The following is a 27,924-nucleotide window of genomic DNA, read 5'->3' as shown; positions in this document are numbered from 1 at the left end:
CTTCATTGCTGCCTGTGGGCTTTCTCTAGTTGTGTCAGATGGGGCTACTCTTCGTTGCTGTGCACAGGCTTCTCATTGTGGTGGCTTCTCTTGTTGCCAGGCACAGGTTCTAGGCACGCAGGCCTCAGTAATTGTGGTTCATGGGCTCTAGAGAGCAGGCTCAGTAATTGTGGTACATGGACTTAATTGCCCCGTGGCATGTGGAGTCTTCCTGGACCAGGAATCAAACCCATGTCCCCTGCATTTGCAGGTGGATTCTTATCTACTATACTACCAATGGAGGCCTTTTTTTAAAAAAAAAAATACGGATTTTTGTTATAATTGCATTGTTATCAGAAAATAATTTGGTTTTTATAGTATGATATTTGCACTGTCACATGTTAGTTTATTAAATTTTGAAATATTCGTGCTTGGAAAGAATGTGTTTCCTGCAGTTGCACAGTGTGGTGAGAATGTTTTGCATCCTACTGAATCTTTGGTTCTTTGTTGTTTTACTAACTTATTTGAGGTGAATTTCTTATATACAGCAGAGGTTTTTCATTCATTCTGCCAGACTCAGTCTTATAATTTTGTATTTAAACCATTTACATTTAATGTAAAAGAGTTTAAGCCTGCCATTTTGTTATGTTTTTGTTTCTTTTCTCTTTTGACTTTTTTGTTCTTATGTTTTTTCTTTAAGAGTTACTTCACTGTATTTATATTTTTTAAAAGACTTTTTTAGAGCAGTTTTAAGTTCACAGAAGAATTGAAAAGACAGTACAGAGATTTTCCATATACCCCATAGTAATAACACATTTAAATTTCCTCATTTTTTTTATGACTTGGAAGCTCATTTCTTCTTAGCACTGAATATTATTCCATTGTCTTTATGAACTACTGTTTATCCATTCATCTGAAGGACATCTTGGTTGTTTCAAGTATTGTTAATTATGACTAAAGCTGCTATCAATGTGTTTTTTTGGAATCAAAGTTTTCAACTCACTTGGGTAAATACCAAGGAGTGTGTTTACTGGCTTATATGATAAGAATATGTATAATTTTTAAAGAAACTGCCAAACTGCCTTTCAGAGTGGCTGTACAATTTTTCATTCCTACCAAGAATAAATGAGAGTTCTTGTTGCTACACATCTTTTTCAGCTTTTGGTGTTATCAGTGTTCTGGATATTGGATATTCTAATCAATATACAGTGCTTTTTTAAAAAAATTTATTTTTAGTGCTTTTTTGTTTATATATTATATAGTATTATTAATTTTGCTACTTTTTTTTAAAACCAGCTTTTTTTTTTTCCCCCTGGAAGTTTATCAGTATTCTTTTGTTCAGTTTTGAATGTTTCAGATAGTTGACGAGGTCTTGGCAACTGTAATTTATTCTAATTATATTAGCTCCAAAAAACAAAATTAAGATACTGAATTTAATACTTCAGCGTATTTTTATTCAATCATAGTGAAGGTCAAATAAATGAGTGCCAATGATAACCTAACTGCACCAAAGCTAATGCCAATTAAAGGGGGTTCTATTTTTGAATTCTTTTATGTTTTAGTCTTAAGGGATTCAGACTTATGTTCTTCACTTTTCAAATTTTTAAAATAATTTCTTTGGGTTGTAATATAGTATACTGTGTTGAGAGTGCTTTCTATTGATGACTTTGGACTGTGCTCTCAAGTAGCAGTTCTCCATCTTGTGTATTTATTATTTTTTTTTTTTTTTAGTACCCCCCCAAACTCACAATAGTGTTAAGGCAGATTTGATCCAGAAGTTTGTCAATTTTCATTCCCATTTGTGGTCCGTTTTCATTTAGATAATGACAGTTCAGCTTTATGAACTTTTCTTCATTTATTTCCAAAACATTCTTGGTCTCTGCTTTATGCTTTTATTCTAGATTCTGCCTCTCTGGTTTATGAAACACATTTGCAGAGTGAATTTAGGCTAGTTGTTCCTTTTTGCATTTTAAAACAGTTATCCTTTGTCTTTCTTCTATTTCCTATACTGTAATGTCTTATATTGATGCCTGAAAGGAGAATACTTGTTTCCTTTATTCATTACCTCTCTCCATATTTCTGGCCACCAAATGTGTAGGTGATTTCTTACACCAACTAGTTCTCCAGTCCTCTGTAGACACAAGCAGAGTGTCCTGAAACTCAATTCAGGTCAGTTCTATCTAACACTATCTACTTGGAGTTGGCCGCAGATTCCACTGGTTGAGGACTCGGTCCCACAAGGCTGAGCTGCCCCTTCAGATCATAACTGCATGTCCAAGAAGTCATTTGTATATTTAACCTACTGGCTATAAATTGGCAGTTCCCCTGCCCTTCTCCAAGGATTTGATAATGTGCTAAAATGGATCACATAACAGGAACATCGTTTCCTTAATGGATTATCGGTTTATTGTAAAAGGATAGAAAAGAGATATGTGGGAAGGGGCATGGAGCTTCCCTACCCTCTCCAGGTGTGCCGTTCTCCCAGCATCTTCATGTACTCACCAACGTACATGTTCACCAACCCAGAAGCTCTTCCCTAGACTGAATTCCATGAGGCCAAGGGCTAGAGTTTTCTAAATCCCGTTCTTCACAGTACTTAGCAAAATGTTTAAGATTGGTTAATATTTGAGTTATTATCAACTGTCTATAAATTATCAACTGTATTTTATCAACTGTCTATATATTGCCTCAGAAGAAAACATGCTTAAAAATGTTTACTCCTGCTAGTCATTAGGTAAAATAAAGTTAAATAATAAGGTACTGTTTTCAAGTAGTAGTGATATAACACAGTAGTTAACAGCATGAATTCTGAAACAAGAAGGCTGCTTTGATTTCAACTCCAGTTCTGCTGTGTACTTACTGCGATCTTGGGCAAGTCACTTAATCTTTCTGTGATTATTTTCCTGTGTAATACTTCCTATTGCACATCTGGCAATAAGTATTACATAAATATATTCATTATTGTTATTTTGTATTCTAAAAACTTGCTCAGGGGTTTTCCCTGAAAGTTCAGTGGTTGATACTCAGAGCTCCCAACACAGGGGACATGGGTTCGATTCCTATTTGGGGAACTGAGATCCTGCATGCTGCACAACATGACCAAAAAATAAAATTGGCTTCAGTATATTTGGCTTAGATTAAGACAGCCACTTATTTATAATAATTATAGAAACTTAAATTTGATAGTGTTTCTGGAAAGCAGTTTTTTTCATGTAGTGAAGAGTTGCTATTTCTCTTGATCAAATAATTTCACTTTAGTAATCTCAATAAAATTTGGAATGCAGACTCATATAATCTAAAATGCAGACTCATTGGTTCAGAATTACTTATGATTGTCAAATATATCATTAAATATGATATAATAATTAAAATTTTTGCATTTTAAAGGCATGGAGAAAAGTTATGGTGCAATAGGCAAAATGTCAAAGATGAGGCATTATCTTAAATATGTTTTAAAAAATGCTTAAGAGGGTAACTTGTGATTGCTTTTGGGTAATAGAATTTAATCTTTGAGACTTATTTTTATTTTTAAAATGAGGTTAACAACTGACATGCTGACATTAATTGCTGACAGTTAAATAAGGTGATTTGAAAGTTCTTTGGATATCTTCTGTTTTTACTAAATCATGCTGTTATTGTTCATCTTTAATATTTTTATTAAAAAGTTAATTACTGTATTAAAGAAAGTACTATTTTCTTAAATATTAAGTCTTTACATTTAGTTTTTAACATAGGAATGTTCAGTGCTTTTTATCTGCTGTTTTTCACCCCTACATTTTACCATTAGTGCACAATTTCCTAGAAATCATATTCCAAATATAAAATTACTTTATGATTGTGGTGATGCTAGTGTGGTTTGGTTTAGGCTTTTTTTTTTTCCCCTCTCTAATCTACAGCAACTGGAGCAGATTCAGAAGGAGTTAAGTGTTTTGGAAGAGGATATCAAAAGAGTGGAAGTAAGATCAAGAATTTCTTACATCTCGAGTAGCTTTTCAATTTCATGAAAATTTTGCTTTTCTTTTAAATTGCTGCATTAAATTTATGGGATTAGTCTCCATTATATAGAAAGTAACAGGCATAATTTCTGTGATAATTTATTAGGAGCCCTTTTCCTCTGAAAGTTAGAGTTTAAGCAGTTAGTAAACAAAGCTAATATTTGCATCAAGAGGGATGTTACTTTTCTTAATGTTTGCAAAGAATATTTTCAAAGTAGTGACTGATATATCCTGTTTTTTTATACTTTGGTGAGTTGAACAGTAATGATCCAGTTGCTGTTGTTGCTCAGAGAGTTGAACAGTAATGATCCAGTTGCGATTCAGTCGCTCAGTCATGTCCAGCTCTTTGTGGCCCCATGGACCGCAGCACACCAGGCTTCCCTGTCCTTCACCATCTCCTAAAGCTTGCCCAGACTCATATTTATTGAGTCGGTGATGCTATCGAACCATCTCGTCCTCTGTCTTCTGCTTCTCCTCCTGCTTTCAATCTTTCCCAGCATCAGGGTCTTTTTGAGTGATTCGGCTCTTTGTATCAAGTGGCCAAAGCATTGGAGTTTCAGCATCAGCATCAGTCCCTCCAATGAGTATTCAAGATTGATTTCCTTAGGATTGAGTGGTTTGATCCCCTTGCAGTCCAAGGGACTCTCAAGAATCTTCTCCAACCCCACAATTGAAAAGCATCAATTCTTCAGTGCTTAGCCTTCTTTATGGTCCAACTCTCGCATTAGTACATGACTGCTAGAAAAACCGTAACTTTGACTAATGCCAAAGAAGGTAAAGTAGAACAGTTCTGTGAAGACCTACAAGACTTTATAGAACTTTATAGAACCCTAAAAAGATGTCCTTTTTGTCATAGGGGACTGGAATGAATAGTAGAAAATCAAGAGATAGCAGGAGTAACAGGCAAGTTTCACCTTGTAGTACGAAATGAAGCAGGGCAAAGGCTAACAGAGTTTTGCCAGAAGAACGCATTGGTCTTCTGTAGCAAACACCCTCTTCCAACAGCACAAGAGACTACTCTACACATGGACATCACCAGATGGTCAATACCAAAATCAGATTGATTATATTCTTTGTAGCCAAAGATGGAGAAGATCTATATAGTCAGCAAAAACAAGACTAGGTACTGACTGTGGCTCAGATCACAAACTCCTTATTGTAAAATTCATACTTAAACTGAAGAAAGCAGGGAAAACCACTAGACCATTCAGGTATGACCTAAATCAAATCCCTTACGATTATACAGTGTAAGTAATGAATAGATTCAACAGATTAGATCTGATAGAGTGCCTGAAGAATGGTGTATGGAGTTTCATAATATTGTACATGAGGTGGTAATCAAAACCATCTCCAAGAAAAAGAAATGCAGAAAGGCAAAATGGTTGTCTGGCGAGGCCTTACAAATAGCTGAGAAAAGAAGAGAAGCGAAAGGCAAGGGAGAAAAGGAAAGATACACCCATCTGCATGCAGAGTTCCAAAGAATAGCATGGAGAGATAAGAAAGCCTTCCTCAGTGATCAGTGCAGAGAAATAGAGGAAAACAATAGAATGGGAAAGACTGAGATCTCTTCAAGAAAATTAGAGATACCAAGGGAACATTTCATGCAAAGATGGGCTCAATAAAGGACAGGAACAGTGTGGACCTAACAGAAGTAGAAGCTATTAAGAAAAGGTGGCAAGAATACACAGAAGAACTGTACAAAAAGGATCTTAATGACCCAGATAACCACGATGGATCACTCACCTAGACCCAGACATCTCGGAGTGCGAAGTCAAGTGGGCCTTAGGAAGTATCACTACAAACAAAGCTAGTGGAGGTGATGCAATTCCAACTGAGCTATTTCAAATCCTAAAAGACGATGCTGTGAAAGTGCTACACTCAATATGCCGGCAAATTTGAAAAACTCAGCAGTGGCCACAGGACTGGAAAAGTTCAGTTTTCATTCCAGTCCCCAGGAAGAGCAAAGCCAATGAAATGTTCAAAGTACTACACAGTTGCCCTCATTTCACATGCTAGCAAAGGAATGCTCAAAATTCTCCAAGGTAGGCTACAACAGTACATGAACCAAGAACTTCCAGATGTTCAAGCTGGATTTAGAAAAGGCAGAGGAACCAGAGATCAAATTGCCAACATATGTTGGATCATTGAAAAAGCAAGAGAATTCCAGAAAAACATCTTCTGTTTCATTGACTACTCTAAAGCCTTTGTGTGGATCACAAAAAACTGTGGAAAATTCTTCGAGATGGGAATACTAGACCACCTTACCTACCTCCTGTGAAACCTCTATGCAGGTCAAGACAGAACAGTTAGAACTAGACATGGAACAATGGACTGGTTTAAAATTGGGAAAGGAGTACATCAAGGCTGCATATTGTCACCCTGCTTATTTAACTTATATGGAGGAAAAATGGAAACAGTGACAGATTTTATTTACTTGGGCTCCAAACTCACTGCAGATGGTGATTGTAGCCATGAAATTAAAAGATGCTTGCTCCTGGAAGAAAAGCTGCGACTAACCCAGGTTCAGTCCCTGGGTCGGGAAGATCCTCTGGAGAAGGGAATGGCAATCCCCTCCACTATTCTTGCTTGGAAGGCTACAGTTTGTGGGGTTGCAGAGAGTTGGACACAACTGATTGACTAACGCTAACACACACCTAGACAGTGTATTAAAAAGCAGAGTCATTCCTTCGCTGACAAAGGTCTGTTTAGTCAGTTGCCATACTTACCTTAATATTTATCAGTAGGTTCTCACCTTGATTAAAAATTATTGGCTAGTTCACTGTTCACATAATGTACAGTATGTCTCATTAAAAAAATTTACATTTGTCTTTTTCTGCATTTGGTGGCTTCATTAGTAATGAATAATATTTATTAAAGAATTTCTAGTTCTTTAAGTATGTATATCATAAAAAAGACTTGTCTCATAAGTTTCAGATATCCTTGTTTTTGTACTCTATGGAGAGGAAACCTTGAGAAATTTGGATGTTGAGACAAAAAGGAACTGATAAAACCTGGGATTGGAAAGAAATAAATAGCTCCTTTTGACTTATATATCTTCTCTTTGGAGTGTCTATAACTCTAATAATTGTACTTCCAGGAAATGAGCGGCTTATATTCTCCTGTCAGTGAGGATAGCACAGTGCCTCAATTTGAAGCTCCTTCTCCATCACACAGGTACAAAGCTTGAAACCTGTAATTGCTTTGGATTTATGTTATAAAGTGCACATATGGTATTAGTCCTTGGTAGCCTTTTCCGTGTAATGAACACAACTCCTGAGAAATTACTTTTGGTCATGATGTAGAAATGAGATTCAGATGGCCCATCTCTTTCCTTTATGCTTTAAATTTTATGCCAGGCACAGGTAGTAGAATATTATAATACTGTGAATTCAGTAATGAATTAAAAGTTTGGTAGATTTCTCAAAATAATAGTAGCTTTGAATATATTGTGAATTAAAATCAGATGACATTAAAAATCTCTAATTTGAGAGAATGAAATGGTAATATTAGGGAAAAGTTAGTTAAACTAATACCTTTGACTTTGCCACTGTCCTGTTGAATTAGATAGATCTGTTTGTTTAGACATCTCTGCTAGTTTCTTTATAACTCCCCATTATTAATTTAATTAAGTGTTCCCTTCTGTATTCTCTATAGAGCAGGAATTACATATATCTTGCTCATGACTGTTTCCCTAGATTTTAAATAGTGGTAGTGACTGGCCTCCTTCAGTGTGTTTTTGTGAAATATGGAGAATGTCTATGGTCCCTATGTAAATTTAAAGTGCTATTGATGAAATATCTACTACCTAACATTTGAATTTGAACTTTTTTGTTATGTTCAGGGCAGGAGAAATTTTACATGTTTTTAACTTGCTAATCCATTCACAATTGTGGTCCCACAGAAGCTTTTTAGACAAATAGTTTTAGGATAACACATGGATTTTCAAGCAGTCCAGTGGCAGGACAGAGATTACACTAACTTCGCGGCCTGTGTCAGATCAGGAAAGCCATTCTACATCTAGTTTGGGATGATATGTGGGGAAGGGACACAAGGAATATTCTAGCAAAATAACATTCCTGGTATGTTTGATATATTTCAGTAACCATTTTATAGAGAATCCGCATAAGTTCTGAGTGATTCTGGGATCACTTTACCTGCGTAATTCAGCTTGGTTTTGTCCATATTTTATTTTCTTTAAAACACTTGGGAACGATTCAGTCTGTGGGATATTATCTTTAGCTTAGCATTCACTTCCTGACATATGTGGGATCTGTGTAAATAGAATATTTATTATGTGAGTGCATCCAGGCAAGTAAAAGTTGTCATATCACAACGTCTTCTCTAATAAACTGATAATTCTCATTATCATATCACTCTCTGTCATATCACTTTATATAGCATTTGTTTCTGTCTGTTGTGGCCAGGTCTTTATTACCATCTGAGCTGCTAGGGAAGCCCCTGGTCTTTGTTAATCTCTCACTGGTGACTTTTAATAACATATTAACAATATAGTATTATGTTCATTTAACTGGCTTTTTAAAATTTAATGCCTCTGATGCACTGGGCACTGTTTTAAGTGTTGGATGTAGCTGGACAGTCCTTCCCTTTATGGAACTTCCCTTTGGGGTGTGTGTGTGTGTGTGTTTGTGTGTGTGGAGGTTGAGGGAAATGCTAAGTAAGAAAAAATATAATATTTGTACATGACATATAAGTAGTATCCTGGGAAGGAAGTTAGACATATTAGAAAGCTGACACATGAATGAAATGAAGAGAAGAGATAATAAAATGTCATGGGGTAGTTTTGAGTAGGGTCTATTTTAGATTATAAAATACCTACAGGGGTTCACATGTAGAGGATAGAGAAGAGACTTTCTGTCTCACCCAATCCCCTGCAATTGGAAGGTAGGAGGAATGCTAGGAACATTGCAAGAATCTGTAAAGAGGAAATGGTGGACTTTTTTTGAATTTTGTAGGATTTTATTGGTGGAAGAGAAGAGAAGTGGTTGTATTATAAAGTGGCCAGTCTCATGAGAGATGTAGGAATTCATGATGTCTGTGAAAACTTCGTTGAATTACTAAAATCGTATGGGACACTATTGTCAGATGATGTGATCAGTTAGACTGGTTCACAGTTGAAGATGGAAAAACAGGCAAACATGATGTTTTCTTAAAATACATTCTTTATCACTTAAGATTTGAGAGAGACACTTGGGAAAATGATGGTAGCTTTGAATATTCTTGGGAAATAACCCTTAAGATTAAGATGTGGAATTTAACATGGGAAGAATGTTATGCTAGCAATATTGAAGTTTGTTTTATTTTTAAGAAATAATGTATAGTTGAAATATAATCCCCCCTCATGATTATTATCATCATTATTTAAATGCCAGATTTTGTTTTTATTCCTCATTGTAATGTTTTGGTCTCTTTGAAGAGGTTTACTTTAAAAAAGAGTTTTTGTGGATTCATTTTTTTTCAAATAAGATCATTAAATCCCTTATATTGATTTTGGGTTTATGGTGAGGGTTATGTACTTAATGTAAAGAGAAAGAGAAGACCTATAACTATTGCTATTACAGCTCCCTCCCCAGGAATTTGTCTTCTGTATACCATAATTGGCTGTAATTGTCCTATCCTGTCTGTTCTCTCCCTGCTGCGTTGTTAATACCCAAGTGTCTCATAGAGTCATGCAGTAGTCTTTTAACTATACTCCTCCAGTGCATTTTGAGGAATCTCATCATGTTACTTTCCTTAAAATCATTCAGTGACTTTCCATTGTATTTAAATTGGCTTAGATCGCTTTTTTATGGCCTTCCATAATCCCCTTTACCTTGCCTACTGTTTTTGTGCTTTAGAATTGAATTAAACTCCCCAAATGGCGTATTAAGATAACTTTACTTATATATTATTTTTTGCTTAGAAACTCCTCTGTTCCTTCTCTTAAGTAGCTACCCGCCCACTAGCCATCCCCAAAAATCCAGCCAAGAGTGAGCTTTATTCTTTTTTGATACACCAGTTCCCTTAGAAAATGAAGTGGAGGAAGGAAGTGCAAGATAGAATTAACTACCAGTTTTTAGAAGATTTTCTATTTACTTTGTTCCTGTTCTATACTATGTTTGCTAGTTTGGGTAGATTTTCCATGCTGTACTATAATCCTGTTAATACTGGGATTTTCTTACACTCCCACGTTTTTATGTGAGCATTTATACATAATAGAACTTAAAATAGGTTTTAAGTAAATGTATGCGTCACCTAGAATATAGTTTAATTTTCATAGCTTGTAAAAACTTGATTGAAGCATGACCTTTAGTATACTTAATAAGTAAACTAATTAATCTTTAAGAAAAAAACTGTCAGGCTTCATTGGGGTGTGAAGTTGGAGGTGAGTATGTGATTATTTCCTTAATAAAATCAGTCTAAATTTTGTAAAACTTTTAAGCCTTCATTCATTGCAATTTTTTCTTATTAGAATTAGTTCAAACCTGAAGATTGCTGCTATTAGGGCATTTTTAGTTCTTTAGATTCTGAGGAAGAAAGTCTTCACAATTCAGAGGATAAACTATAGTTTATACTTCTTTGTTAATGGCTCTTTGTATTAAATTATGAGTAAATTAGAGAGTGATAGGCAAGCACAGTCCTTTTTAGCTTTTGCCAAATGAATTTTTTTTTTAATCCGAAGAGTATGAAACATTTTAGTCAAATCTTCTTCTCAACAATGACAGTGATAATTTGGTTTAGATTAAAATATTCTCAGATTGAAAAAACCTAAAGTCTAAAGTTTAGATTTTAGTCTTCTTCAAAGCCATTTAATTACCAGTAGTTTTGCTTGTAATTTTTAAAATATCTCATTGATGTGATTTCTGTCTTAGAAATAATTGTCTCATAATTGCTTCATTCTTTGTCTTTAAATCAAGCAAGTATTTCAGAACTGTTATTTATTATTCACTAACCTCTGGTTTTAGAACTCCAAAGAACCTGGTTTAAAGATAATGTATTAGTTGAAGCTTCTGTGTTTGCTTGGAGGTAAATATGCTTTAATATGATCCAGATAGTTACTGGAGTTAAATTTGCAGAATAACTCTGGTTTTCCTGTGGTAAAGTAGTAAATAAATACAATACAAATAGTAAGTAAGATTCATCTAGAATCTCTGATCTTTCAAATGCTTTTGCCAGTAATAGACTTGCTAATGATCATATTTAATTCATTTTTTAAAGACACATTTGTAAGTTTAAATTGTGAATTGCTTATTTAAGTTTTCTGTCGTATAGAACAGGGATATTTATAAATAAAATTTATAAGTAAGACTTTTATATAAGACACCTTTGCTTTTATTTAACTACTCTAATTAGATATTTATGAGACTTAAACTTTCATTTGTCTGTTATTTTTGACAAAGATCCAGATAAATCAAAATGAAGGGAAAAGCAAGGGGTCACTTTAGGGATGCTAGAATTATTTAACTATAATTAAGAATGTGTGTGTGTGTGTGTGTCACACAGACACACACACACTAGTGGGTCAGTACCTTGTGAATTTGTAAATTTTATAATTTGACTGAATAAACTGATAAAGTTCAAGGAATTTGGTATTATGTAATGGCTCCTGGACTAGGATAGGAAATTACTCTTTAACTCACACACAGAACTCTGTGCAGTTATGTTTACCCCAATGACACCCTGCCTTCTCCAGAGTCGTTAAAAAAATTGTGTGTGGTGGGGAAAGGGTGGGTGGTGGTTATAATGGCTCTTTGGTGTAATGAATGAAAATGATCTCATCTCTGTATTACTGCATATTGGGTCTTTGGCTGGATGATGACCCACAACCAGAGCAGTGTCAATGGTTTCTTCACATAATAATGCGTACATTTTTGGTACTTTTTGGCAATTATTATTGGTTCAACTGCTTTATTTTACTTGAGATGGTATCTTTTAAAAGTTTTATTTACCTTAATTTTTATTTATTTATTTATTTAGGCTGTGCAACACAGCTTGTGGGATGTAAATAGTTCCCCAAATAGGTTCGAACCTGGGCCCTTGGCAGTGAATGCATGGACTCCTAACTACTAACCTGCCAGGGAATTCCCCAAGAAAACTTTTTATTAAAATGTAGGAGTTAACATGTTTTTATGGTCAAGTCTAACTCTATGCCTTATAGATTGGTTGCTAATTTATTATATATTTTAAACAAATCTTCTACATAAACCTAGAGGTTTCTTTTGTTTTAATTTTTTATATTTCTTCTTATTTTTCCTTTTTTTCTTTAAAACTTTTTTTTTTTTTTCTTTTATGAACCCTTGTTTTGAGGGCTGACTTTCAACAGATCACAGCTAGGGAGCTGCTTTACTATGTATGAAAGCCCGACCCAGAAGCAGGTCGTCTGCGGATGGTTTAGCACCAGGTTCCCCACGAACATGCGGTGCGTGACAGGTGTGGGGGTGGTCGTTTTTCCAGCTGCATCTAAAGAGTTTTTAATGTAACATTTCCCTTTATCCAGGAGGAGAATTCTACAATATAGAAAATTCTCCATACACAGCCTGACACTATTTTCCATATCTCCAAAGTTAATGGTTATGAACAGATCTTAAGAAATCTCTGCTACACTCAGCGTTTATTGTTGTGATTACTAAGGACTGCATGCTTTAACTCTGGCCCTGTAACGTGCAGAGGAGTTGAACTTGAAGCCATAGGCAATGGAGGACATTGAAGAATCTTAAGGAATTTTCAACTTGAACAAAGAAACAGAACACACAGAAAGCAAATTTGCTTGGCAGTAATGTAAAAGATACTCTTCATACATCTGCAGTCTCCTTGACTGCAGATTCTTTGGCACTCAGCTTTCTTTATAGTCTACCTCTCACATCCATACATGACTACTGGAAAAACCATATCTTTGACTAGATGGACCTTTGTTGGCGAGTCTGTCTCAAAGTAATGTCTCTGCTTTTTAGTATGCTGGCTAGGTTGGTCATAGCTTTTCTTCCAAGGAGCAAGCATCTTTTAAAAAATTCATGGCTGCAGTCACCATCTGAAGTGATTTTGGAGCCCAAGAAAATAAAGTCTCTCACTGTTTCCCCATCTATTTGCCATGAAGTGGTGGGACTGGATGCCATGATCTTAGTTTTCTGAATGTTGAATTTTAAGCCAACTTTTTCACTCTCTTTCACTTTCATCAAGAGGCTCTTCAGTTCCCCTGCTTTCTGCCATAAGGGTGGTGTTATCTGTGTATCTGAGGTTATTGATCTCTCTCTCTGCAACCTTGATTCCAGCTTGTGCTTCATCCAGCCCGGCATTTCGCATGATGTACTCTGCATATAAGTTAAATAAGCAGGGTGACAGTATACAACCTTGATGTATTCCTTTCCTGATTTGGAACCAGTCTGTTGTTGTTCCATGTCTAGTTCTGACTGTTCTGTCTTGATCTGCATACAGATTGTGCAGGTAAAGTGGTCTGGTATTCCCATCTCTTTTAAGAATTTTCCTCAGTTTGTTGTGATTCACACAGTCAAAGGCTGTGGCGTTGTCAATAAAGCAGAAGTAGATGTTTTTCTGGAACTCTTTTGCTTTTTCGATGATCCAATGCATGTTGGCAATTTGATCTCTGGTTCCTCTGCCTTTTCTAAATCTAGCTTGAACATCTGGAACTTCTCAGTTCATGTACTGTTGAAGAGTGGCTTGGAGGATTTTGAGCATTACTTTGCTAGTGTGTGAGATGAGTGCAATTGTGTGGTAGTTTGAACATTCTTAGAAATTGCCTTTCTTTGGAATTGGAATGAAAACTGACCTTTTCCAGTCCTGTGGCCACTGCTGAGTTTTCCAAATTTGCTGGCATTGAGTGCAACACTTTCACTGCATTATCTTTTAGGATTTGAAATAACTCAGCTGGAATTCCATTGCCTCCACTAGCTTTGTCTGTAGTGATGCTTCCTAAGGCCCACTAGTACAGTAGGTATGTCAGGACTTTTAAAAAAAATTTGGTTTCTTACTATAAACTAATCGTCACTGCTTAGTGAAGATACTAGCAGTTCTTTCTAATTCTGAAAGCTGAGATGTGAATAGGACAGATTTCCATGTGCTTGAGATTCAACCAAGGCGCCTGTTTGACATGTAGTTTTTTGAACCATGCCCTTAAAATCTGATCATTAGGTCTGAGGTGAGTTCCAGAATTCCACATGTTAGCCTGGAGGATCATACTTTAAAAGTGTATGGTATAGTGGGCAGTGAATATGTCTGTATTACTGACATGTTTTAAAAATCTCTAAGTTATGCTTATTTTCTTTTTCATAACAGAAAGCTCTGTTATCCAACAGTGAGTTTTTTTTTTTTTTTAAACTATCTTAAGCTTATTTCATCTTTGGGAAAGATAAGAGTAAAGATTTCTATTTATTTTACTCTCTACTTTGTTAGGTTACATATCCTTCTATAATGTCTCAAAAATGCCGTGTTATGTTCCTGGCTTGAGCGAACCAGAAAAGTTAAAGTTAAGTTTCTTGGAAGGAAGCAAATTGCTCTGTTGGCATTCCCTATTGATGCTGTTCATGTTACTCTGATTAGAGCCTCTTACTGATGGCCTTTTGCCCCTTCAGGTTAGAGGCACATAGGGAACTTTTCACCCCTTTGCTTGTCATGGGTTTACCTTGATTCTGGGAGGTCAGGGATGGGAGAGGCTAGGAAAACCCAAAGTATACATTGTAACGGTAGCTTAGATGTAAGTATCCCTGGATGCAAGGGTAGAATTTCATGTGTTGTCACCATTTTCTGTTTCTGCATTACCTGTCTCTCCCGTTCTCAAGTTCCAGTGTATTTTCCCCATTCTCCAGATCCTCTACCTGTGAATCTTTTGTTGCTGTTTCTAGAACGCTTCTTCTACTTTCTTTGCTTTTAAAACTTTTTTGCTGAGATTATTTCAGAGAACTGGGTTTTTTGTAACACTAAGATTTGTGGCAACTATATCATCTGATAACTACAAATTTCTCCCCTATGAATTACAACTAAATTGTAATCTATTCCCACTCATTGATAAGTGGTAATAGAATATAAAGAAATCAAATGCAGCACTTAGCCTAACGAACTGGGACTTTTGCTAGTTTCATTAGAGGCAGATCGGTCTTGTCAGTCTCTTTTTCTTTTGAGCTTATTATACTGTTTTTGAAAATTTTCCAAGGAAGTTATTTACTTTCAGAGGCAGTAATGCAGTAGATTCAGACCTGTTCCATCTTTCAGAAATTTTCCCTCACATTTGCTTTTTATATCTGCAGCAGTTAAGTTTCTCTCTGAGGAAGCGCTTGTAAGGAAAACTTTAAAGTGAATTGCCCCTTTGCTTTTTTTTTTTAAACCTTAGCAATATTGTGGAATTACAGACCTTTTAAAAGGCGACATAATATTAGATTCATGCAGTCCTCCTGTACATTGTATAGGTACAACTGTTTCTAACCATCTACAATGAAAAGGGAACAGAGGGTGTTGGGGAAAGTTTTTCCTGTATATCTGAAATACTCTGATAACTTCTATTCTTTGAAGAGTAAGTTGAATCTCTGTTCCCTAAAGATTATATTGGGTTCATTCTGGAACCCAATGGTTTTTATTATTGAACTACCCTTGTGTTTCTCAAGTAAATCCAAGCTTGTATGATATATAGGTTTTCATTCGTTTTGGGGAGCCCTTTGGAGTCAGATGTCTTTCAGTGTATAATGTTATGTCTGTGCCCCTGTACCCTCACCAGTTTTAGAAAGGTAACACAGTACGTATGCCATATATCACATAAACTGATGGAGGAGGAATAGGCAGTTCCTTAAGCAAATTAAAATTTCAGCGTTGAAACATACACGTTAACAGTGAGGTAAATGGTATTAAGTGTATTCTGATCAGGTTTTCACTTCAAAAAAGTAACAAAGAGCATTTGATTTTCATAGTTCTGGATTTTAGGAATTGAAGTTTTATGTAATCTTTTTCAGCCCAATATTTTAAAAATCCCAACTATATATTGCTGAAAAGGCCATTGTAATCACCAGTGTTTATTTATATAAAATCTGTTGCATAAAATCTGTTATAAAATTTTTTTTGTTGAAATTCTTATAAATGCCATGAATGGGTCATAGTAGTACTGCCTATTCTAATAATCGAGACACTGTATAAGAAAATATTTCATGTTAATTATCAGTTGAATTTGCAGCAAAATCAGGAAATTATTTCTACCCTAGAGGAGACTTGTACTTATAAAAGTTGTAACTGTCAGAGTAGTAGAGCATATGTGTATTAGGTACTGTTTTGTAATTTTATGCATTACCTCATACAGCCCTCAGAATAGATGCCATATATCCTTTTGCTTTGACAAATGAGGAAATTGAGTCTTGCCCAGCATCACACAGTTATAGTAGCATAATCAGTATTCTAAAGCAGGCATCATTACTCTAGAGGCTATAAAGCCTTGGGAGGTAAAAGGGTTTTAGAGATCATCGAGTTGATAATAAAGGTCAAACAAGAAAATCAGTAGAAACTTGCAGTTCAAAAGTGGCAGGGTAGTGAGATTTCAAGAAGAGAAAACATATGTTACTTTGGCAGTCTTTGGTGAGGATTCTGTAATTATACTGCCTGGGTTCAAAGTTCACTTCCACACCTTATTAGCAGTTTGACCTTAGGCAAGTTTATTGTTAATTTCTGTACACTGTAGTCTTCTTGTTAGTAAAATAAGGATAATAACACGTATCTTGACTAATACAATGTAATAGTACATTTAAAGAAATGAGAGAATAATGCCTGACACATTCTAAGCACTCAGTAGATGGTGGCACTCAATAGATTTTAGTCATATTGATTTTATGTGATTTGTTTGAATAGTTGTATCAAATGTAGGAGTATGTGGAATTAGAAAGGAAAACTCGAAAATGAAGAGCAGTTTCTAGGTGCCTGCAAAATTAGGGCCATGAAAATTTGGGTTGTTAGTAAATAGGATTTACCTTAATTTGAAATTCTGTGTTAAGTAACTGACAGAAAAACATTATTTTGAAGAAAGCAAGTTATTAATCTTTTGATCCGTTTATAATACTAGGGATTACTGCCTTGGTAGGAAGGAAATAAAGTAGTAACAGGCTTTGCTATTAAAAAACATTAAAGACATATTCTGTTTTAATTAATCATTATTAAAATAAGTCAGATTATTTTCATGTTACATGTTGCTCAGTATGTGTTGTTTTGAGAAAATGGATTCAGTAATTTTACTTGGAATACTATACTGGTAAGGAACAGGGTTTGGCTGTAGCCCCATATTGTTTTTTAAATGTAGAGTTTATTTTCTTCTGTATTAAGTTTATACTAATGAAAAAACAAATTAGTGACAGCACTTAGTCTAATTTCATATGTGCATGCAGCTTTTTTTGTTTTTTTTTTGGTTCATTCAGTTTACTTATTTAAACATTTATTTAGTTTATTTTCTTTATGCTCACCCTTAAATGATCTTAATACACTTTATTTTGCTTGCATATTAAAATTCTCTATAATTTAATTCTCTATAATTTAATTAGTTGATTTTGTACCTATTAGTAATTTAAATGTGAAGCCTCCCTTTTCAAAAAGAACTCAGTCTAAAACTAGTTACTTATTATTTGTGCCAAGGGTGAATCACTGTTTTCTCTTATCTTCTTATTTATTATAGGTGTATCTTATATTTTCTATGTGAAATTGACTTAACAGTCTATCATATTTTATTATTTAGATTTTTTAAAATTTCTTTTTTAAATTGACGGACAATTGACTTGCAGTGCTGTGTTAATTTCAGGTGTATAGCACAATGATTCAGTTTTCTATATATACACACACATGTATACACATCATCCATACATATACGTAGATACATAAATACATATATATACATACATAAATGCATATACATATGCTCTTTTCCAGATTCTTTTTCCTTACAGGTTATTACAAAATACAGAGTATAGTTCCCTGTACTTACATAGTAGGTCCTTGTTGCTTATCTGTTTTATATATAGTAGTGTGTATATGTTAATTCCCAAACTTGTAATTTATCCCTCTGCCCCATTTGCCCTTTGGCACCATAAATTTGTTTTCTATGTCTGTGAGCCTGTTTCTGTTTTGTATATAAGTTCGTTTGTAACAGTATGTCTTTTAATTATAAAGTATATTCTTGCTTTTGGAAGCAAATAATTTAAGTGAGAATAGTTTTGTGACATCTGCTTGCATAACTGAATTTGCTTTGTAACTTGAATTAACAGCAGTTTAGTTTTCATATGTTTTTAGCTCAGCTCCTCCGTGTCATCAGCAAGAATATTAAAAAATTTTTTATCATCTTATTTTCCTCATCCTAAGTATTATTCCTAACCTAGTTTTAGTTCAGTTCAGTCCTCAGCTGTGTCCAACTCTTAGTGACTCCACAGACTGCAGCATGCCAGGCTGTCTATCACTAATTCCCGGAGCTTGCTCAAATTCATGTCTGTCGAGTCGGTGATACCATCCAACCATCTCATCCTCTGTCGTCCCCTTTTCCTCCTGACTTCAGTCTTTCCCAGCATCAGGGTCTTTTCCAGTGAGTCAGTTCTTCGCATCAGGTGGTCAAAGTATTTGAGCTTCAGCTTCAGCATCAGTCCTTCCACTGAATATTCAGGACTGACTTCTTTTAGGATTGACTGGTTTGATCTCCTTGTAGTCCAAGGGACTCTCAAGAGTCTTCTCTAACACCACAGTTCAAAAGCATCAGTTCTTGAGCATTCAGCTTTCTTTAATGGCCTAACTCTCACATCCATACAAAACTACTGAAAAAACCTTAACTTTGACTTTACAGACATTTGTTGGCAAAGTAATGTCTCTGCTTTTTAATATGCTGTCTAGGTTGGTCATTACTTCTTTCAAGGGGCAAGCATCTTTTAATTTCATGGCTACAGTCACCATCTGCAGTGAGTTTGGAGATCAAGAAAACTAAAATCTGTCACTATTTTCACTGTTTCCCCATCTATTTGCCATGAAGTGATGGACCAGATGCCATAATCTTTGTTTTTTGAATGTTGTGTTCTAAGCCAGCTTTTTCACTCTCCTCTTTCACTTCGTCAAGAGGCTCTTTAGTTCTTCTTCACTTTCTGCTATAAGGGTGGTATTATCTGCATATCTGAGGTTATTGATATTTCTCCCAGCAGTCTTGATTCCAGCTTGTGCTTCATCCAGCCCAGCATTTCGCATGATGTACATTGCATATAAGTTAAATAAGCAGGGTGACAGTATACAGCCTTGACATACTCCTTTCCCAATTTTGAATCAGTCTGTTGTTCCATTTCTGGTTCTAACTGTTGCTTCTAGACCTGGATACAGATTTCTCAGGATTTAGATAAGGTGGTCTGGTATTCCCATCTCTTTAAGAATTTTCCACAGTTTGTCATGATCCACACAGTCAAAAGCTTTAGTGTAGTCAATAAAGCAGAAGTAGATGTTTTTCTGGAATTCTCTTGCTTTTTCTATGTTCTAACAGATGGTGGCAAATTGATCTCTGATTTCTCTGCATTTTCTAAATCCAGCTTGGACATCTGGAAGTTCTTGGTTCACATACTGTTGTAGCCCAGCTTGGAGAATTTTGAGCATTACTTTGCTAGTGTGTGAGATGAGTGCAATTGTGCAGTAGTTTGAGCATTCATTGGCATTGCCTTTCTTTGGGATTAGAATGAAAACTGACCTTTTCCAGTCTGGTGGCCACTGCTGAGTTTTCTAAATTTGCTGACACACTGAGTGCAGCATTTTAACAGCATCATCTTTTAGGATTTGAAATAACTCAGCTGGAATTTCACCACCTCCACTAAAACAGTTAAACAGTTAAAAAAACAGCAACCTAAAAATATGAAAGTCAACAATTGCTTCAATAAATGTTAAATAAATAACCTGAAATTACTTCAAATAAATTATAAAAATAAATCCATCACTATGGCAGGAGCAAGAAGAAAATTTCAAAGTAGAGGTTTTCTATGTAGAGGATCATGTCGTCTGCAAACAGTGAGAGTTTTACTTCTTTCCCTATCTGGATCCCTTTTATTTCTTTTTCTGCCCTTATTGCTGTGGCCAACACTTCCAAAACTATGTTGAATAGTAGTGGTGAGAGTGGACACCCTTGTCTTGTTCCTGACTTTAAGGGAAATGCTTTCAATTTTTCACCATTGAGGATAATGTTTGCTGTGGGTTTGTCATATATAGCTTTTATTATGTTAAGGTATGTTCCTTCTACTCCTGCTTTCTGGAGAGTTTTTATCATAAATGGATGTTGAATTTTGTTAAAGGCTTTCTCTGCATCTATTGAGATAATCATATGGTTTTTATCTTTCAATTTGTTAATGTGGTGTATTACATTGATTGATTTGTCGATGTTAAAGAATCCTTGCATTCCTGGGATAAAGCCCACTGGTCATGATGTATGATCTTTTTAATATGTTGTTGGATTCTGTTTGCTAGAATTTTGTTAAGGATTTTTGCATCTATGTTCATCAGTGATATTGGCCTGTAGTTTTCTTTTTTTGTGGCATCCTTGTCTGGTTTTAGCATTAGGGTGATGGTGGCCTCATAGAATGAGTTTGGAAGTTTGCCGCCTTCTGCAATTTTCTGGAAGAGTTTGAGTAAGATAGGTGGTAGCTCTTCTCTAAATTTTTAGTAGAATTCAGCTGTGAAGCCATCTGGTCCTGGGCTTTTGTTTGCTGGAAGATTTCTGTTTACAGTTTCGATTTCTGTGCTTGTGATCGGTCTGTTAAGATCTTCTATTTCTTCCTGGTTCAGTTTTGGAAAGTTATACTTTTCTAGGAATTTGTCCATTTCTTCCAAGTTGTCCATTTTATTGGCATAGAGCTGCTGATAGTAGTCTCTTATAACCCTTTGTATTTCAGAGTTGTCTGTTGTGATCTCTCCATTTTCATTTCTAATTTTGTTGATTTGGTTCTTCTCCCTTTGTTTCTTGATGAGTCTGGCTAACAGTTTGTCAATTTTATTTACTTTTTCAAAAAACCAACTTTTAGCTTTGTTGATTTTTGCTATGGTCTCTTTTGTTTCTTTTGCATTTATTTCTGCCCTAATTTTTAAGATTTCTTTCCTTCTACTAATTTTTAAGATTTCTTTCCTTCTACTAACCCTGGGGTTCCGAAGTAGATCTGATAGACAGAATGCCAGAAGAACTATGGACAGAGGTTCATGACATTGTACAGGAGGCGGTGATCAAAACCATCCCCAAGAAAAAGAAATGCAGAGAGGCAAAATGGTTGTCTGAGGAGGCCTTACAAATAGCTGAGAAAAGAAGTGAAGTGAAAGGCAAAGGAGAAAAGCTTTGTTCGTAGTTATGCTTCCTAAGGCCCACTTGACTTCACACTTTGGGATGTCTGGCTCTAGGTGAGTGATCACACCATCATGGTTATCTGGGTCATTAAGATCTTTTTTGTATAGTTCTTCTGTGTGTTCTTGCCACCTTTTCTTAATAGCTTCTGCTTCTGTTAGGTTCATACTGTTTCTGTCCTTTATTGTGCCCATCTTTACATGAAATGTTACCTTGGTATCTCTAATTTTCTTGAAGAGATCCCTAGTCTTTCCCATTCTATTATTTTCCTCTATTTCTTTGCATTGATCACTGAGGAAGGCTTTCTTATCTCTCCTTGCTGTTCTTTGGAACTCTGCAAATTCAGATGGGTATTCTTTCCTTTTCTCCTTTGCGTTTAGCTTCTCTTCTTTTCTCAGCTATTTGTAAGGCCTCCTCAGATAACCATTTTGCCTTTTTGCTTTTCTTTTTCTTGGGGATGGTTTTGATCACCTCCTCCTGTACAATGTCACGAACCTCCATCCATAGTTCTTCTGGCATTCTGTCTGTGAGATCTGCTTTGAAATTTTCTTCGTGCTTTTGCCATAGTTTGATAGATTTAATTTTTATAATTTATTTGAAATAGTTTCAGGTTATTTACTTAACATTAATTGATGTAATTGTTGACTTTCATATTTTTAGATTGCTGTTTTTTTAACTTTTCTCTTTGAACTGTGTATGTGAAGTGGGTTGGACTAGTTCAGGATTTCTTCACTCTAGTTGTAGAATATGGTATGCCTGGGACTCATAGCATTCTGATTCAGTGTAGATTCTAGAACCTGACTGCATGGTTTTGAATTCTAGCTCTCCTGTTTGCTAACTTTTTAACTTGGGCCAAATGTGTAAGCTCTTTGTGGCTTTGTTTCATCCTTTGAGAAATGGGAATGATATAGTACCTACCTGAGTTATGAAGTTTAAATTATTAGATCAGTGCCTAGAGCATGGTGAATGCTTACTAAATTATAGCTATTAGTATTGTTGTTTTAATTACCATCTGTAGATTGTGGCTAACCTGGAGAGAAGAAGTAGAATAGCACCAGAATCAAGAGGAACCAGCCCAGTCAATGCTTTCTAATATTCTCTTCTAATCATGTTTACTTTATATACACATATACACACACATTTAAAAAGCAAAATTAAAGGGATTTATTTCTTCAGATTGCTTCTGTTGCAGTTGTGTATGCATTAATAAATTTTTCTAGTGAATAAGATTAAGATCTAATATAAACTAAATTTTGAATTCTGCAGTGATTGTTACCAACATATCACTTAAAACCTGTAATTTCAGTGCTTTCTGATCAGTACTATTTTTTTAACTTTATTTATTTATTTTTGGCTGTGTTAGGTCTTCATTGCTGTGTGGGCTTTCCTCTACTTGCGGCGAGTGGGGGCTACTCTGTAGTGCGGTGCGTGGGCTTCTCATTGCATGGCTTCTCTTGTTGCAGAGCATGGGCTCTAGGGCACAGGCTCAGTAGCTGTGGCACATGGACCTAGTTGCTTCTTTCCTCCTGGATCAGGGATTGAACCTGTGTCTCCTGCATTGGCAGGCAGGTTCTTTACCTCTGAGTCACCTGGGAAATCCTGATCAGTACTATTTTTCGACATGTATTTGAAGTGTAGTGTTATTTCCCAATGCACACTAAGAATCATTGTCATTGTTCCAGCTTGCAATCAAAGAAGTCTGAGTTACATTCCCATAAAGTATTATCTAGAAATAGTTCTGTTCTATCAACCTCTAAATGTGAAGCTTCATAATTTCATTAATGTTTATACAAATAGGGGATTGGGTTTCGGTAGTGGAAGGAACGCAGATTTTAAATACCTGGCGTCTCCTCATTTTTAGCTGTATTAGTCCCTGTATAGAGTATTCTGAAAATATCACATGATCTTGTCATATCAGTTCATGACCCTGTTCAGGGAAAGTAGGCATTGGTTATATTTCATCAGGAGAAATTAATTACAAGATCCTGTTAATTCTTTAATTTGTGGTGTAGATGCTTTGAGTGTCTTATTAGTGAGTCTTATTATAGGAATGGTTAAGAACACAATAAATTAGTGTCTATTATTATGTGTTGGAGTACTGTGAGAACAGTTCCTTCTGATTTATTAAATTTTTGAAAACATAAGTTTGTATGTTATTGACATTTTATTAATAGAATAAAATTTATTGAATACCTACCATTTTTTGGTATTGTACTGAGGAATATTAACACAATTAAATCTTACACCTCTCTGAAATATCTTGCTTAACAGATGGAGACATTAGAGGCCAAATAATATCAATAACTGCCCAGAGTCATTTAGCTGCTGATAGGTGAAATTCATACCCACTCTGTACTCTTTAAGAGTGCCTTTTATATTATAACCTTTGTGATTATTGGACTAAAGTGAATAATGACTTTGTGTATTTATGTAAAGAAATGCACTGAAATTAGTACTCTCAATTGCTTAAATTTCATTAAGGTGGACAAATATAGACATTTCTATAGTAGAAATAGGGAAGAATTTTTTTAAATGTAGGTAGCTGTTGATCTGTCATTGTTGATGTATCTGTTAATGCCATTTTCAGATGTTAGTAGTCCTCATAGGCTAATTTATTTAAAGATGGGAGGGGGAGAAGAGTGAAGTGAAAAGATAGATATGGTAAGGTAGAACTCTTAGGAAGAAAAGGTAGTCTGTACTTAAAAAGGGTTTACTAAGGTAAGTAGGAGAATGCACAGAGAATATAATCAAATAGAAACAACCAATATAGAAAGCAAATTATGTTTGACTAGAGCAGAGGAAATTAGAATATAGATTTTGGGTTAGAAAAGAAATACTATTGGTATTCTACCATTTTTATTCCATTCCTTTGGTAGTTTTTTTCCCACATGAGATGATTATCATAGCATTTTAGAGCTTGAAGGGACTATATATTGAGCTAGTTGGTTATTGTTAGTCTCCACTTATTTCATTTTGCAGATAAGGAAACTGAGTGATTGTCAGGTGTTTATCCAGGGGCACATAGCTCTAGTTTCATGACAGGATCTGTTCATCATAGCTTCTGATTGCATACTTATGTTATGCTCTTTTTACAGTATTCTAAGTACTCTTTTCCTTAGAGTTCAAACAACTTAACTGAAAATGAAACAACTATCTGAAAATGAAGTTGTAGCGAATACTTCAATTGTGTATGCCTGTCTTGTGGTTATTCCCTATTGACATTCTTTCAAGATGGGTATATTTAAGGTGGTGGGATGGAGGGGTAAATTGTTTATTTCCTAATTTTTTATTTATGGAATATGTATTTATTTGACTTATAAATTATTGACAATAAATATTGGATTTATATATGATACATTTTAGATTTACTTTTTCTGTTGCTAAAGAGAATGTAAAAACTGAAATCACATTTTTTTTTCTTCATTTTGCAGTAGTATTATTGATTCCACAGAATACAGCCAACCTCCAGGTTTCAGTGGCAGTTCTCAGGTAAATGATGTATCTAACAATCTGTTCTAGTGGGGCCGTAAGTCTAATCACCTGAGTTGTAAGATTACAGATGAGTTTACTGGAATGTCCTACCCTAGAGACAGCTGTTTTGTGTGCTATAGCATTGATTAGGGCTTGAATAGCTCTGGTGAATAATCAGCTGTATATCTGCTCATTACTGATCGAGTTAAAAAAATTTTTTTAGCATGCTAGTAACATTAGGCCTTGAGAGGAAGGAAATACTGTGAGAGGAAATTATGAGTAATCAGGACACTGTTTCTCTCGGAGATAAGAAAGTTATAATTTATTGATGAATTACCTATTATTATGTTGAAACATGAAACGTTTTTCTGGAAGGTAAACTACAGGCTTTATTAAAATCGACTCTGGCTTCTCCTTTTCTTTAATTAATTGTATGATTATTTTGATTTTTACTCTCTTCATCTCTGACTTGGGGGTGCTGATATTTGTCAAGTCTAATTTTGATGCCAGTCTGTTTTTTTTTAACTTTCACATCGAAATAACTTCAGACTTAGAGAAAAGTTACAAGAATGTTAAAAATAATTCCTTTATGTTCTATATGCAGATAATCTAGCTGTTCACAGTAGATCACATTTGTTTTATCATTCTCCTTCTGTCTCTCTTTTACATATATGCACATAAATTTTTTTCTTTGGATTGTGTAAGTAAGGTACAGATGTAATGTTCCTTTATCTATGAACTTCAATTTATGTTTCCTTAAAAACAAGAATATTGTCCTGTGTAATCACAATATAATTTTAAAATTCAAGAAGTTAACATTGATGTGGTGCTTTATGTAATTTCTATACCTTATTCAGATTTTACAAATTGTTCTTACAATTATCCTTTACCTCCTTTTTTCCATAAAAGGAAAAAATAAGGCATTTAAGTAAGGCGTGTCTTTGTGTATTCATTTTATGTGATAGTGCAGTTGTTTTTATCAAAGTGTAAAGAAAGTCTTTGATATCATACAGCTTTTATTTGTGTTTTCTTTCCCTACTGCTTAGCTGACTGACTCTGACTGTTACGATGAGCTTGTATAACTCCTCTGCATATCCTGTGTTCTCTTCAAATGTGTGCTTGGATTTGGCAAGTTCATAGATTTGTTTGTATCTCTTCCTGAACAGCCATGAATGCACTACATCTAGGTGTTTTTGTAAGACATAGTGAGATATATAAGGAGAAAAATTTTTTAAAGTTTTATTTATTTTATTTTTTGACTGTGGTGGGTCTTTGTTGCTGCACACAGGCTTTGTCTAGTTGTGGTGAGCAGGGGCTGCTCCTCATTGCAGTGTGTGGGCTTCTCATTCCCTCTCTCTTATTTTAATATTTATTTATTTGGCTATGTCGGGTCTTCTTTGCATCATGTAGAGTCTTCTGTTGTGGTGCACAGATTTTCTAGCTACAGTACACAGATTTAGTTGCCAACTGGCCTGTGGGTTCTTAGTTCCCCGACCAGGGAGTGAACCCATGTCTCCTGTGGTGCACAAATTTCTCTAGCTGCAGCGCATGGACTTAGTTGCCGTGTGGTCTGTGGGCTCTTAGTTCCCCAACCAAGGATCGAACCCATGTCCCCTGCATTGCAGGGAGAATTCTTAACCACTGGACCACCAGGGAAGCCCTTCAGGAGAAATTTTTAAGAACTGAATGGAAACATCTTTAAGAACTTGAAGAGGAAAAGCAGAATCTGGAAACAGGCTTGGCATTCACAGCTGGGCCTTGATGTTCTTCTTTCAAACATAATCTCACAACATCCACATCAGACAGAGTTACTCTGGGACTAGAAAGAAATGAAACAAAAACTAAGATCACTTCATAAACTTACCTAAGCCATTAAAAAAATCACTGTGCAAAATATGTAAAATACCAAACACGCCTGTATCCTAACTAATACAAGCAGTTGCTGCATCTTTACTAATTACGGCTTTAATCTCACTCTAGTTTTCTGTTTGTCCAGGTAAGATTTGTTAAGATACCTGGTCACAGGATTATCCCCCTTCTTGACAGTATCCAGTCCAGAGCAAAGCCTTACTTCCTTGAACCCTCCCTGAAATCACTTAACCTGAGCCTGTATCCTATCAGTAGTTCGTAACATCTTCCTACCTGAACCCATAGTATGCTTTCTTCTTCATTGCAATGAGCAGTAATAAAACTTGTTCAGCTACAGGTGTATTCCTATTGGTCTTTGGTTGCAGGGCTTTGACAAATTCTACATAAAGGAACAAGGGAAGCCCTTTTCCTATTGCCATTTATAGGACGTTGATTTGGAATTTCTAGCAAATTCTGTGAGTTAGAAATTATAGAAACTGAATCTAGGTGGGAAAAAAACCATTCAGAATAGTGTTTTTGTGTGGTTTTTTTTTTTTTTTTCGTTTTTTAATCTTTACTCTTTGCATGTAATAAAGGAGACTTGGTTTGAGATGGTACAGTAAGCCTGTGGTCTCTCTAACCTTCACCCACTAGAAATCCCATTGACATATAGCTTTCCTCATACGGAAAACTTAATAAGAATTTATAGGCGATAAAAAGAATACTGAAGAAGTCTGCCTAATGTGAGTCACCATGTGCAGAGTAAAAGAGTGCTTTAGGTGAAGTCGTCTGGGTTTCCCAGGAGACTCCAACCTTAGCATCTGCTGGAGGCCAAGGAGGTTGTTGCGGAGGAAAACCTGCTAGGGCTTCTGGGACAGAACTAGTATGACATATTGTGCCGGAGTCCTTACCCTTCATTTCTAGGAATACTCTTTAGAAAACACAGACTTAAAATAAGTAGACATAAAAAGAATTGAAAACAAAGGAGTAGATGAGGATAAGCCTGGCAAATGTAAGAATGGTAAGGAAGTTGACAAAAACAAACAGCAAAGTACAGATCACAATAGAACTGAAGGGAAAAATCATTAGAAGACAGATACACATTTTCACATAATAAAAGGTATAATCCCACAAACTAGTAGTAATTTGTGTGACATAATATAGAGGATTGATATTTATATAAAGTAAAACTTTATTAGAAATTTTAAAAATTTGGTTAAAACTTAAACGTGGTAGGAGATTTTAAAGTATACTTATCCCTCAGTGTCTGTGAGGGATTGGTTCCAGGAGCTGTGGTAGATGCCAAGGTCCAAAGATGCT

At 35.3% G+C, this 27,924-nt stretch overlaps 1 protein-coding gene across 4 annotated transcripts in view; it reads left to right on the top strand.

Annotated features, from left to right (window-relative positions):
* COP1 (COP1 E3 ubiquitin ligase) overlaps positions 1-27,924 on the top strand; it is a 214,756-nt gene that overhangs the window by 62,065 nt on the left and 124,767 nt on the right. For all 4 annotated transcript variants that reach the window (XM_043924369.1, XM_043924370.1, XM_043924371.1 and 1 more), the window contains 3 exons: positions 3,876-3,935; positions 7,072-7,148; positions 24,717-24,774. In XM_043924369.1, coding sequence (XP_043780304.1) covers positions 3,876-3,935; positions 7,072-7,148; positions 24,717-24,774 — 195 coding nt within the window. The remainder of the gene's footprint in view (positions 1-3,875; positions 3,936-7,071; positions 7,149-24,716; positions 24,775-27,924) is intronic.

Source organism: Cervus elaphus, chromosome 14 (genome assembly GCF_910594005.1).
Source record: "Cervus elaphus chromosome 14, mCerEla1.1, whole genome shotgun sequence".
Lineage (NCBI taxonomy): Eukaryota > Metazoa > Chordata > Mammalia > Artiodactyla > Cervidae > Cervus > Cervus elaphus.
This window is presented reverse-complemented; position numbering and strand designations above follow the sequence as displayed.